The following is a 14,935-nucleotide window of genomic DNA, read 5'->3' as shown; positions in this document are numbered from 1 at the left end:
TGGAACTACAACCTTCTACAAAAACTATTTCCCAAATTTACAGAAGGGCAAACCATGACCCCATGAGGCCACTGTAACTGAGTCATGGTTAGAAGACAGAATGCTTTAGCTGCGCAAATTCAAGTTGGGGTTCAAATTATGTAGTCTCTAATTATTGTTCTTCAGTTTTAAGTTGATGTAACTCTTGTGTAAGATACTCGTAGACTCACATCAAATATAAACTGCAGTGAAGCCTCTGGGTATAGAGTGGGAAATTACCTAACATGCTGACAGTCTAGGAACCTTCTTGAGTAGTGAATCTCAACCCATAGGTCATGACCCCCTTGGGGATCAAATGACCCTTTCACAAGGGTTGAATATCAGCTATCCTGCATATCAGATATGTACAGTATGATTCATAACAGCAACAGAATTACAGGTATGAAGCAGCAACAAGAGGAATTTTCTGGGTGGGGTCAGCACAGCATGAGGAACTGTATTGAGGGTCGCAGCGTTAGGAAGGGCGAGACCCACTGCCTAAAGACACTCATAAAGACCTCTTGTGTGCTCTGTTTCCATGACGTCACGGCTGCAGCTCCTGCCACTCTGGAAGTCAACCTCATATCCTTTTATTTTAACTTTTCATTTACATTGAAATGATGTTGGGTCCAGAGACAATTTCCCATGCCCTCCTACACACACATACTGACTGCTTCCTGTCCTACAGCTAAAGCAAATCAGGCCGCCATGCCTGAGCTGCAGGGAAGTGGGACACAATCTTCACTCGCCCTGGGAAGGAGAAATGACCAGAAGATCTGAACCCCAAGAAAGCAACCACCCATAGAGCTAAAACAAAACCAAACAAAAGTTATTTCTTAAAGAAAATTTTCTATCAGTTTGTTTTTTAGACAGAGTCATGCTGTATAGACTCACTGATTGTGACCTCGCAACCGTCCACCCCCACTCTTGACAACCAACAGATTTGTAAAGATGGGGGACATCAGTATTTCTCACTTCTGCAGCGGCCCAGCCCCGTTTTCTGGTTCTCTTCCCTTCAGGCCTTTCAAATGCTCCTGTCACACTCACACACAAAACACAATTATCTGCGCTGAGAGTCAACTCACGCCCACTTTCTCTACTGCTTTAGACTCTAGAGTCTTCAAACTTCTTGAAACAACTGTTGTATTTCAAACAGGATTTTCCAACATGCTCTTAGAACATCAAAGAATTCAACATTTTAAAATTCTATATTTATTTGTGTACAAATAGTACAGATGTGTGTTTGTGTGTGTGCATATGTGTCATGCCATGGCACACGTGTGGAGGTCAGAGGTCAACTTTCAGGATTCTGTGCTCTCCTTCCCCCATGAACAACCTAGGGATAAACTTAGGTCTTCAGGTGCCTTTACCCTGCAGGGTCAATTCACACTTGTATTTCAAATGCACACATAGTCTATTCCTTAACACTTCCCATGCTTAAAGAAAATAAACCTTTCAAATCAGTACACTGCTTGTCTCGTGTACTCACGCTGAGATTTGGGGGTCCCCGAAAATTCTCGTGTGCTGTAGCAAAAAAGAGGGTTTGAGCAAAGAAAAAAAAACTGTTCAAGTCTGTTCTAACAGAAAATGTAAAAATCTCGACAATTGGAAAATTACCACAAGTCAACAGCAGGAGCATGGTTATTTTTAATAGTATGTGCATGTGTGTCTACACGTGTTTATGTACAGGTACTCAGAGCAGAGGGTGACACTGGCTGTGTGTGCATGTGTGTGTAAGTGTGTGCACAGGTACTCAGGGCAGAGGGGGACACTGGCTGTGTGTGCATGTGTGTGTATGTGTGTGCACAGGTACTCAGGACAGACAGAAGCGGGGACACTGGCTGTCCTGATCTATCGATCTCTGCCTTATCCTCTAGAGACAGTCTCTCTCTCACTGGCCTTGGATGGTGGCCGGCAAGCCCTTGTGGACCCTGTCTCTGTTCTTCCACAGTGCTGGGGTCACACGTGTACATGAGGCCCACACTCTGAGGTTTTCACGGGTGCTGAGATTTGAAGTCAGGTCACCATGCTTACATAGCAAACACCTTCTCTGCTTGTGGCATGAATAATAAAAACCCAGAGACAGATATTGGGGTTCAAGCTGAAGATCAGAAAAGCAAAGCAGTCAAGCTTCCTCTCCCAAGGCTCAGACCTCAAAGGGGCGATCCTGTCCTCAGAGTGACTGCAGACTGCACTGCTCTCCGCTGAACCTCAGACTACTGCGCTCATCTCCTGCCTTATCTCCCCGTCTCTGTCCAGCCGTATCACACCTGACTCCCCAGCGCTGGGATCAAAGGCTGTGACTCCCGAGTGCTGGGAGCACCGGTGTGTGAGTTCTAGTTCTCTTTTTAGATAGAGTCAATCTCTATAGCCCAGAGTGGCCTTGAGTCCTGGGATTGAGTCCTACTCCTTGGCCTCTAGTGGCTCAGCTCTGCACTTCAGGCAAGAGTTTTTTTATTAAAATACAAATAAAATATCACTCTACCTGCTGAGCCTTTTCCCCAGTCCCAGGCCTGTAGCCATTCAATTGCTCAAATAACACAGCCGAGAGGACAGGCCCTCTAGAGGTCTTGGGTCGCCTGGCTGGTGGCCGCGCCTTCACTCCAGCATTCAAGCCGCAGAGACAGGCAGATCTCTGAGTGTTAGGCCAGGCCAGTCTACATGGTGAGCTCCAAGATGACCAGGGACACATAGTGAGACCATGTTTCAAAAACAAGTCTTAGAAAGCCAAATGCTGGGGAAATGGCAGAAAACGGGAACTCCTCCAGGGTGTGCAAGCATTTGTTGTAAGGTGGGACATGTCCAAGCACCCTGCACCGGGTCTCTCGGCTTTGCAGCAGCTGTTGGGACACGACAATACAGAACGGGGAGGCCAAAGCAGCTGCTCCTCCAAGCACTAACTGTGAGCGGAGGGTGGAAAGGCACACTGGAAACCAGGGCGGGCAAGAAAGGGGCTTCTCAATAGCTCTGTTTGCTCAGGGAAAATCTTGAGAATGCCACCAGGGACTGCACATGCTCATTGCACAGAGCAAATGACACACAGAACCTGTTGAGAGCACAAGTTAAGTGTCTCATGCCTGCAATCACAGCACTTGAGAGGCAGAGGCAGGGGGACAGCTGTTAAGTTGGAGGCCAGCTTGGGCTACCTAGCCTGGAATGTGTTATTAGATACCACCTCAGACAGACAGACAGACAGACAGACAATATCCTACCCTTTGTACTTCATTGTCCTCTAGTGCCTCAGCGATGGTCTCCTCCTCTGGGACTAAGCTGGACTCTCTGTCTTGTTTCAACTCTGCCTCCTCATCTTGGCTGGTGGCTTCCTTCTCTGAGCTGAGGGCCTTCTCTGCGCTGCTGGCCTTCTCTGCGCTGCTGGCCTTCTCTGTGCTGATGGCCTTCTCTGTGCTGATGGCCTTCTCTGTGCTGATGGCCTTCTCTGTGCTCTTTTCTTTTTTGAACTCCTCCTCTACGATGGGGGCGCGTTCTTCCTCAGGGACGGTAGTGGGGAACAAGGGGGTGACATGATCATAGCGTGTGTGTAGGAGTCGAAGGGCAATATCACTTGTAGCTACTATCTTTGGGATTTCAAATCCAATTTGTGTTTCAGAGAATTTCACACTTCGATACCTGCAGTAATTAATTGAAGGAAGGAGATGAAGAGGATGAGCAGAAGGCCAGGGTCTCACAGTGCACCATACAGCTGTGTGTCAATGCCCCTCCTTTTGTGTCCCAGGCATACTTGATTTACCTGGAGCACCGGGACCCAATGTTCCTCAGAGCACTCCCTTGTGCCAGCAGCACTCGGTCTGTCCCGAGGAGCCTCTCCGTGCTCCACCCCAGCTCTGACAATCTATGGTTTCACTTGCGCTTGTCCTCCCAGGGTATCAATTTGTGCTCTGATTTTCCTGGTGAGGAGGAGGAAGAGGCCTCCCTGAATGAACTCTAAGAGGCTCCACGTGACCCTTCCATATGTGCAAACACATTTTATGCTCAGAAGAATCTATGGCACTGAAAACACTGGTTTTCACCAACGACTCTAAAATCCACCCCCACTCCAGACTTCTCTCGGCGCCTGCCACACTCTTGCTACTGGGCATCAGTCATCTGGCACTGAACTAATCCTTGCAGTCCTCTCCTGCCATCACAAGAGTAAAGCCAAACCTTACTGTCCCCGCTATTTCTCTCCTACGCAGGAAAGCCTGCCGCCTTCGTCTCTTCTACAGATGGGTGTCCTTCATGAGTCTCTGTGTGGCATTCTACACTGACATGTTGCCTTGACGTTGACAGAAACCACAACATTTTGTAGAAAATACAACTTGGGAAATATTTTGTTCACTCCTTTTATGAAACATCAAAACTGAAACTCAGAGCCAGGCCTGATGTCACACACCTGCAACCCAGCACCGCCTGACGTCACACACCTGCAACCCAGCACCGCCTGACGTCACACACCTGCAACCCAGCACCGCCTGACGTCACACACCTGCAACCCAGCACCGCCTGACGTCACACACCTGCAACCCAGCACCGCTTGATGTCACACACCTGCAACCAGCACCGCCTGATGTCACACACCTGCAACCCAGCACCGCCTGATGTCACACACCTGCAACCCAGCCCCGCCTGATGTCACACACCTGCAACCCAGCACTGCCTGATGTCACACACCTGCAACCCAGCACTGCCTGATGTCACACACCTGCAACCCAGCACCGCCTGATGTCACACACCTGCAACCCAGCCCCGGGGAAGCTGAGGCAGGAGGACCACCAGTTCCAGGCCAGCTTTGGCAGGGGGTGAAGGTGGAAAGGGGGTTCCTCACTTCTTAAAAGAGTTTATTTATTTTTATGCACACGAAAGTTTTTTTATACATGTATGCATGTGCACCACTTGTGTGGCCAGCATGTGGAGACATGGCATTCACTGTGACATATCTGTACAAGACACGGGGATGACTCCTATAGCAATCAATGTTTAAACTTCAAGCCACCCCACTAAACGCCGTGCCTGTGGGGCGATGGGTGGGTGGGGGTACCTGGGATTCTTCTTTAGGTTTGCCCACACGTACAGGGTGACATTCTCGTCGTGGATGATTTTTTCCATGTTCCCACTGTCCAGATCTGCTAAGGTACTAGCTTCCTGTAAGAGAGAAACATACGGGCCTCTCACAGTCACACAGTGCGGGAAAGTCACTCGGTCACTGGTACATTGGGTTCCTTGTATTACTATGAGAAGAAGCTGGATAAAAGTAAGTTTAAATCAAAACAGCAAAGAATTTTTCTGAAAAAAAAATTGAGAGGTCAAAGGGATGGCTCAGTGGTTAAAGTGACTGCTGTGTATGAGGACTAAAGTTGGGGTCCCCAGGACTACTGCTGATGCCTGGCGGCTTCCTATAACGTCATCCAGGAAAGACAGAGATAGGAATTCCTAGAGGAAGTTGGCTAACTAGACTAGCTCTGTTGCGAGGTCTGGGTTCAGTTGAGAGTTCCTGCCTCGGCATACAAGGTGGGGAGCAGGCAAACATGATCCTGCTGTCAACCTTGGGGCTCTGTATGAACAGGCACATGTGTGTGCAAATGCACAATACCCAGCTAGACTGGAGTCAGGCATTCTCCCTTCTCCTTCGTGTCCTGGTATTTCTTCTCACGTCTGTGTGGTGCTGAGCGTGCCAGTGATGCCCTACCACTGCCCTGCACCACCAGTTTCCCTGGTTCCCTCCGGTGCACTAACGTCTGACCAGCATCTCCTCTGCAGATGTGACGGTACAGTGTATAAAATAAGATGAAAAGGTGCCGTGTCTGCTTTCCCTTACAGAGTAAACATCACAGGCACCAACAACCCTACACCATCCCTCGCGCCATCTGTCCTACAACACACACTAGATCAAGAATGTGACGTGCACACTACCAGGTAAGCTCAGCTCTGTAGTGGCATTTCATCTGTATTTTAGTAAATAAAGCTTGCCTGAAGACCAGAGATGAAGGTAAAGCCACGAGAGGTCAGGCACTGGTGGCACACACCTTTAGTCCCAGCACTCAGGAGACAGAGTCAGATCGATCTCTGTGAGTTCAAGGCCTCCCTGGGCTACACAAGATCAATGGAGAAATAAGTCCAGACGGTGGTGGCCCGCACCTTTAGTCCCAGCACTGGTGGGAATATGAAATGAGAGGAGAGAGGGGCTGTCTGCTCAGTCTGCAGTGAAATGAGGGGAGAAGGGCTGTCTGCTCAGTCTGCAGTGAAATGAGGGGAGAGGGGCTGTCTGCTCAGTCTACAGTGAAATGAGGGGAGAGGGGCTGTCTGCTCAGTCTGCAGTCGCCCAGCCTCGGCAGAGGGCAGACTTCTCTAGCGGCTTGGCTGCTTTGCTTTTCTGGCTTTCAGGTTGATTTATTTATTAAAATACACATAGTATACCTCTGCACAGTCTCTCTGAAGGACTGTTTAAACTCAGACCACATCCCAACAAGGATGGCCCTCTGGCTGACTTCTAAACCAAAAGAACCAGAAGACAAAATGGCTGAAAGCAATGTATGCCCGCAGACTGTGTCCTGATGATTGTGCAGTGTGTGCCCGCAGACTGTGTCCTGATGATTGTGCAGTGTGTGCCCGCAGACTGTGTCCTGATGATTGTGCAGTGTGTGCCCGCAGACTGTGTCCTGATGATTGTGCAGTGTGTGCCCGCAGACTGTGTTCTGATGATTGTGCAGTGTGTGCCCGCAGACTGTGTCCTGATGATTGTGCAGTGTGTGTCTGCAGACTGTGTTCTGATGATTTTTCAAAAAATGCAATAGAATAAAACTTATAAAATATTCAATGGAACTTTAGACTAAGGGCCAGATATCAGAATTATGAAATGATGAGTTTCATGAAGTATACTAGCTTACAATTACTTATTATTGCTACTAAGATATTTGGGGAAGAAATGTATAACACACACACTTCTGAATGGTGCAAGGGGAAAGGGAGACAAAGAAGATGTTACCAAACATTTATATTTTTAATCCATAAATTAGCTAAATAAAGCTGAAAATTCATAGTTCACATAGAGTATATAAGGGGACTCATGGTACTGTTCTTTTAATTATATGTTTCTATATTACTTATGAAATTAGGGCATTACTTGCTGTAGTCTATATCAACTGGTTTATCTATAGTAGATACCGTTTACTACTTTGTGAAGATTTTTCTTAATGAATTCAGTCAGCTTTGGCAAATATAAGGAAAATGAGCTTTTGGCTGGTAATGTCTTGTCTCCTTGGGAAACAAATTACTAACCATCAGTAAATCACATAAGCATGGGTCTTTCGTTTCGTTGATTGTCGTGGAGTGTATTTTAAGATTTTCAGGAACATTAACAGACCATGGTGCACAGTAGGATACTACAGCCTGCTAATGTTAGTGCTGTAAGAGAAATACTACCCGTACTCGGAGAAGCAGCTCTGTGGCCACGTCCACCTTCTGACTGAGGAGCTCCTGCAGCCGCAGAATCGACCCTTGATGCTGCGCGACCATCCTGTCTCCTAGATCACAGGATGGAGTCTCCAGTAAAATTAACTTCAGCTTCTTGATCAACTGCAATGTAAAGAATATTTTATCATTCACCTGGAAAATGGCCCATCACTTTCAGATCAAGAAGAGAAATTCTTTCCCGTTTTTTTGTATTTTAATTTAGGATCGATCACAGAGAAAGAAAGCATTTCTTCCAGAGAATTCTAGTGTACATTTCCAACCCTGTGGGCACAACACTCTCAGTACCCAGCTCTGAGAAATGCTGTTCCTCACACCCAAGACCAAATGCTGGCATCTCAATCTGTCTTCTGTTGTTACTGAACAAGACTGGATTTTCCTCAGGGCTGGGGTAGAAGAAACTGCTTTTGTTTTTAATAATGATCCAACTTCAGCTGCATTTGAGTGTGGGCCAGTGCGGTGACTCTTGGGGCACAGGAGGGTACTTGGGGTGGAGGCGTTAACTCTGCTCCTCAGCCTTGAGGGATGACTTCATCCTGTCAACACCACGATGCTTCCTTAACCCCCCTTAAAGGTAGGGTACAGAGAACCTTCTAGTTGGTAAACACATCAGGCTGCTAAGCATGCAGACATCCAGAGAGCTCAGGAAGTCATTTCAACCTTCCCCGCATATTGTATCCTGTGCATTTCTTCATCTGCCTGTCTGTGCTGGATCTAAGCATCAGCTCCCTGTGTTGGTGAACCATTATAATAGAGTGTCTCATCCAAGGGAGTTAGGGGAGCCCTACTTAGAGCTGGTTGTTCAGAAGTAGAGGTAGCCTTGGGGATGGCTGGAAGGCATGCACAGGCTAGTGAATTAAACCCTTATACACAGGGACTATGCTAACTCTGGGTAATTAGTGCCAGCATCAAATTGCAGATACCCAGTTGGGTGTCAAAAGGTAAAAAATTGGTGTGTGTGTGTTCCATATATATTTGGTGTGTGTGGGGGGGGGATTCATACACGTTAGGTGTGTAGGGTGTCAGAAATGTTCTAAGTCTACATCTTTTCTTAGAGTTTGCTGGGCTCCATGAATTAGAGGGTTTCTATCTTCCAGTTCTGGACTGTCAACATTGCTTCTTTAAATGCCATCTTCTTCCTACTCTGGACGGACTTCAGACATCCCTGCCCAGGTTCCAGCCTGCCCTGCCATCACTGGTCGGCTGCTCTTTGTCTTTCCATTCTTCACACTCTGTATGCCCGTATAGTCTTTTGGCGTAAGTCCCCATTTGTCTGTAATTAAGGAGTCTCAATGTGTATGTATAAGCTAAAAGGGATCCAAACATATTTTCTGACCTTCTGCAGGGTGCATTCTCTTGTCATTCACAGTCTGAGACTCCCAGCCACACTAGTCCATCTGTCCCCACTATGGCTTTAGGCTGTGATGGCCTCCAGGGGAAGGTGAGCCACTAGGGATTCGGATAGACAGTGTCCATCTGGGATTCCAATGGCTTCTAGAGTTTTCCTATGGCCTAAAGGATCTCACCTGGTTTTTTTTCTTTTAATGAAACAAAATAGTCATTAACTCTCTCCCAGTGTTTTCTTTAGATGAGTCTATGCATCTTATCTGTGGTCACAGAAGTTAGGACACTGTTAATCACTTTTATCTTCGCTAAGAAGGTAAATTTCAGCAAGGCACAATGACAAGGATAAACTATCACAAGGGAAAGCCATTAGCCCAGCATTAAAAAGGTAATGGTGGGGGTGGGGCAGAGGAGTGCCAAGCCTGGGAGGATCCCACTATCCCTTCAAGAACACACTTCCACTAGAACCCGCTCTAAAAAATCCTGGCAACTCAGCAGAGAACACCACAGGGCTTTGCGGAGCACTTTTTACCCAAACCACAGCAACAGATGCTGGGTAGGAATTTAAAGTCTCCACTGCACTCAGGCATACTGTCTAGATCTGGGCAGCCTGGGGTACTTACAGACAGCACCAGTTTGCTTTTCTCAATCACTTGCTCGAAGGTCTCGTTTGTCTCCTCTTCCCACAAGCTAATGAAAGTGTTCATCTCCTGAGCAATCGAAGGGTCAGGGCTCCCATCACACTTGAGGTAGTGCTTCCACTGGGGATAAAAGCGTTTGAAGATCACACTCATGAAGATACAACCAAAGAGGAAATCAACTTTTAAAAGCTGTGGTTTTAGCTGGGTGGTGGTAGCATACACCTTTAATCCTAGCATTAAGAAGCAGGCAGATCTCTATGAGTTCAAGGCCAGCCAGGTCTACAGAGCTAGTTCCTGGGTAGAAAGACCTACATAGAAAGACCTTGTCTCAAAAAACCAAGACAAACAAAATTATGGTTTTTATTGGGGGAAGGGAACATGTCTACAACACTGTGTGCATGCAGAGGGCAGAGGACAACGTGCAGGCAGCAGTTAGCTCCACCTCCATGTGGGCCCTAGGGAATGAGCCCAGGTCGTCAGGCTTGGTGGCGTGCATGTTTATCCCCTGAACATCCCACCAACCCCTAGCTGCCTTTTTGGAAGTCCAAAGCCACAATCTATTAACCACAGTTTATACAAAAACTGTAGATGATGTTAGCCAGTAACTTGATATAAAATATACAACCAACCAAAGAAACCACCTAAAATAGCCAGATCCTCCCTTCGCTCCACACAAACGCACTTCCTGTTTTGAGATGGAGTCTCACTCTGTAGCCCTGGATGGCATGGACTCCCCATGTAGACCAGACTGGCCTCGACCTCACGCAGTTCCCCCTGAAGCTGCAATTAAAGAGTGTAACACAACAGTCCATCAGCTTCCTTTGCATTTCTCTGATGACTAAGGATGGTGAGCATTTCCTTTAGTGTCTTTCAGCCATTTTAGATTCCTCTGTTGAGAGTTCTCTGTTTAGGTCTGTACTCCATTTTTTTTTTTTTATTGGATTAGGTGTTCTTTTGCTGAACAATTTCTTGAGTTCCTTGTGTATTTTGGAGATCAGACCTCTGTCTGATGTGGGGTTAGTGAAGATCTTTTCCCATTCTGTAGGCTGTCGTTTTGTCTTGTTGACCGTGTCCTTTGCTTTACAGAAGCTTTTCAGTTTCAGGAGGTCCCATTTATTAATTGTTTCTCTCAGTGTCTGTGCTGCTGGTGTTATATTTAGAAAGTGGTCTCCTGTGCCAATGCATTCAAGTGTACTTCCCACTTTCTCTTCTATGAGGTTCAGTGTGGCTTTATGTTGAGGTCTTTGATTCATTTGGATTTGAGTTTTATGCATGGTGGTAGATATGGGTCTATTTTCATTCTTCTACACATTGATATCCAGTTATGCCAGAACCATTTGTTAAATATGCTTTCTTGTCTCCATTTTATATTTTTTGCTTCTTGTCAAAAATCATGTGTTTGAAAGTGTGTGGATTAATATCTGGGTCTTCTATTAGGTTCCATTGGTCTTCCTGTCCATTCTTATGCCAATACCAGGCTGATTTCAGTACTGTAGCTCTGTAGTAGAGTTTGAAGTCAGGGATTGTGATGCCTCCAGAAGTTCTTTTATTTTACAGGATTGTTTTTGCTATCCTGGGTTTTTTGCTTTTCCATATGAAGTTGAGTAATGTTCTTTTGACGTCTGTGAAGAATTTTGCTGAGATTTTGATGGGCATTGCATTGAATCTGTAGATTGCTTTTGGTAAGATTGCCACTTTTACTATGTTAATTCTACCTACCCAAAAGCATGGGAGATCTTTCCATTTTCTGGTGTCTTCTTCAATTTCTTTCTTCAAAGATTTAAAGTTCTTGTCATACAGGTCTTCCACTTGCTTGGTTAGAGTTACTCCAACATATTTTATGCTATTTGTGGCTACTGTGAAGGGTGATGTTTCTCTGATTTCTTTCTCAGCCCATTTATCATCTGTGTACAGGAGGGCTACTGAGTTTTGTTTTTTTTTTTTTTTTTTTGAGTTAATCTGTATCCTGCTACATTACTGAAAGTGTTTATGAGTTGTAGAAGTTCCTTGGTAGAATTTTTGGGGTCACTTATGTAAACTATCATATCATCAGCAAATAGCAAGAGTCTGACTTCTTTTCTGATTTGTATCCCCTTGATCTCCTTTTGTTGTCTGATTGCTCTAGCTAGGACCTCAAGAACTATATCTGTAGATGGAGCAGCGGGGCTGTGTCCCACCACCCAGCTAGCTTTACACTCAAAATAATTACACGGAAACTGTATTCTTTTAAACACTGCCTGGCCCATTAGTTTCAGCCTCTTATTGGCTAATTAACCCATATTTAGTAATCCGTGTAGCACCACAAGATGGTTGTTTACCAGGAGAGATCTTAGCCTGCGTCCATCTCGGAGAGGAGAGGCATGGCGACTGCCTATGGCGACTGCCTGAAGTGTCTGCCTTCTCTCTCCCAGAATTCTGTTCTGTCTACTCCGCCTACCTAATTTTATGTCCCATTAAAGGGGCCAAGGCAGTTTCTTTATTAACCAATGAAAGTAACACATAGACACTCCTCCATCAAAGAACTATATTGAATAGATATGGAGAAAGTGGGCAACTTTGTCTTGTTCCTGATTTCAGTGGGATCGCTAGGAGTTTCTCTCCATTTAGTTTGATGTTGGCTTGCTGTATATTGCCTTAATTATGTTTAGGTATGTTCCTTGTATCCCTGCTCTATCCAAGACCTTTATCATGAAGGGATGTTGTATCTTGACAAAAGCTTTTTCATCATCTAATAAGATGATCATATGGTTTTTGTTTCTTAGTTTGTTTGTATGATGGATTATGTTGACAGATTTCATATGTTGGACCATCCCCGCATCTCTGGAATGAAGCTGACTTGATCATGGTGGATGATGTTTCTAATGTGCTCCTGGATTCGTTTTGCCAGTGTTTTATGTAGTATTTTTGCATCAATATTCATAAGTGAGATTGGTCTGTAATTCTCTTTCTTAGAAATGTCTTTATGTGGTTTGGGTATCAGGGTAATTGTAGCTTCATAAAAAGAGTTTGGCAATGTTCCTTCTGTTTCTATTGTGTGGAACAATCTGAGGAGTATTGGTATTATTTCTTCTTTAAAAATCTTGCAGAATTTTGAGCTGAAACCATCTGGTTCTGGATTTTTTTGTTGTTGTTGTTGTTGTTGTTGTTAGGAGACTTTTGATGACTGTTTCTATTTCTTCAGCAGCTATAGGTCTGTTTAATTTGCTTATCTGGTCTTGATTTAATTTTGGTAAGTGATGTTTATCCAGAAAGTTGTCCATTTCCTTTAAGTTTTCCAATTTTGTGGAGTATAGGTTTTCAAAATATGACCGGATGATCCTCTGTATTTGCTCCGTGTCTGTTGTTACGTCCCCCTTTTCATTTCTGATTTTGTTAATTTAGATATTCTCTCTCTGCCTTTTGGTGCAATCTTGATTTCTCATAAAATGCACGAAACAGTGACTTGCTCACTTTCTTCCATCACTGTGAGCATCAGCAGCCCCAGGATCTCTAGAAACACATCTTCTCACCCGTGTCCAGCAGTCCAGCAGACACAGAGCCAAGGTGCTCACCAGCGGTTTACTGGTATCCAGCAAGCCATGAGCCTGGCTCCAGTGCTCACCGTGAGGCGCCCCATGGGCCTGTCAGTTACCTGAGAGAACAAGAGGGGAAGAGCCTTTCCTTCACAGCGTCCGGCAGCGCCTCTGCTCTGTCGTTTCTCCACCTATGCCACCGTGTGCCACATCTGCTCCTTCATGGCACTCAGGTATTGTTCTATGCCCCTGAATCTATTAGAGCCTTCTACACAGAGATGGTACACTACCTACCTGTTATCAGCCTAGTCGCTGGTCACTGCTTATCAGTGACTGTAACCAGGGGAAAAGACTCACTTGGCCAGGCAAACAGAGGTCAACACTCCTCTTCAGAACAGCTTCCCCTACCTTCTGTCAGTAAAGAGAATGCATGCTTCCTACTGCTCAGGCCCCTCTTACCCTGTCAGACCAGGCTTCTCAGATATACAAGATTAGCGAGAGGAGCAAGATGTTTGTAAATATCCAGCACCCACTGCACAGCTCACCCTGGACAGTCTCCAGCACCCACTGCACAGCTCACCCTGGACAGTCTCCAGCACCCACCCACTGCACAGCTCACCCCTGAACAGTCTACTAAAGATACAACAGGAAGTTCCATCTCAGTTTGATGGTCACTTAGTTTATTAACATTGGCTAGAATTGTCTTTTAACACAGCCTGTCACGGAGGGAGCTCAGAAAAGACACCAAACACTGCAATTGTCAGCACAAGGCGAGGCTTCTGAATTCTTTATCTCTCTGAAGACAGAGAGACTCAGCTGCAAGCAACCTCTGCAAATGAACTAAGATAGGAGCGAAGTTGGTGGAATAGCAGTACTTGCTGAGGCAGGGACATCACAAATTGAGCAGAGACAGAGAGACAGACAGACACAGAGAATATGAATTTCGCATATCTACCTTGCTGCAAACCATCTTCTGTTCAAACACCGCCCTCCAAACTATCTCCTCTGTATCCCCTCACCCATCCATCTGTCTGTCCGTCTTTCCATCTGCCCATCCACTCACCCACCTGTCCATTCATCTGTCCGTTCATCCACCCACCTTGCCCTTCCTGACTGACCTCCCCGATCACTGCCCTAAGTGTTAGTTCCATGTCTGTGTATCCGATTTCACGTCTGGTTACAATCATCTGCCAGGGAGAGAACCTGGCACAAATCTTGGTGCAAACCAACCAAGGGGTCAAGGTTGAGGCTGGTTACACATGCAGACCCGGGCTTTGCTGTCTCCCCTGTGTAAGCCTCCAGTGGCTGACTTCTTCCTCACTGGTGCAGAAAGAAAAGCACTCACATAAAGGGAGACTTTCTCCACAGATGTAAATTCCCTTCTCTAGTTAGGTTCCAAAATAACAAAGCAGTTTTCCAACATAGCTGTTCTTTATACTGAGGTGCTGACGTCAGGGCAGGACCACCACCAGCAGAAGCAGTGCACGCTGACAGCTACACACTGCTGTTTGAGTTCAACCAAGGCACATGGCAGACAACACCACCACTGATCCAAGGACTCAAGTGCTCCAGTAACTCCGCTTTCAGAGCCAGCATGCTAAGTTACAGCTCATCCCAGCATTTCCATGGTATTTTTAAATACTTTTTGCACTATCTCCAGCAAGCAATCAATTTCACCCAAAGTCACTTCCTCATGGTGGCTGCTATAATCTCAGTTTATCTTTCCCATTTAAGACTCGCATTTCCTTAGTCATGAATGCATGTTATTGAAAATATAACAGATGCAACTGGCTAGAGCTTCAAATGTAGTGTAGACCCAATACACATCCCAGGCTCTTACCAACTCAGACAGGCGGCACAGACTGCAGCATTACAGAACGAGCCTGGATGAGGCCCCAAGGTTATGCCCCATCAACATAAACCACCCTAGAAGAGCCTCCGAGAGACGGACTTCTA

The 14,935-nt window shown here is 45.9% G+C and overlaps 1 protein-coding gene across 1 annotated transcript in view; it reads right to left on the bottom strand.

The window, feature by feature from the left end:
• Positions 1 to 14,935, bottom strand: part of Dnai7 (dynein axonemal intermediate chain 7) — a 44,729-nt gene that overhangs the window by 15,144 nt on the left and 14,650 nt on the right. Inside the window, exons 5-8 of the mRNA XM_038319067.1 lie at positions 9,450 to 9,587; positions 7,441 to 7,587; positions 5,054 to 5,157; positions 3,231 to 3,645 (exon numbers count right to left, since the gene is read on the bottom strand). Coding sequence (XP_038174995.1) covers positions 3,231 to 3,645; positions 5,054 to 5,157; positions 7,441 to 7,587; positions 9,450 to 9,587 — 804 coding nt within the window. The remainder of the gene's footprint in view (positions 1 to 3,230; positions 3,646 to 5,053; positions 5,158 to 7,440; positions 7,588 to 9,449; positions 9,588 to 14,935) is intronic.

The sequence above is a fragment of the Arvicola amphibius genome, chromosome 2, assembly GCF_903992535.2.
Source record: "Arvicola amphibius chromosome 2, mArvAmp1.2, whole genome shotgun sequence".
Taxonomy (NCBI): Eukaryota; Metazoa; Chordata; class Mammalia; order Rodentia; family Cricetidae; genus Arvicola; species Arvicola amphibius.
The sequence above is the reverse complement of the archived record's forward strand: the minus strand, read 5'-3'. Positions and strand labels throughout refer to the sequence as shown.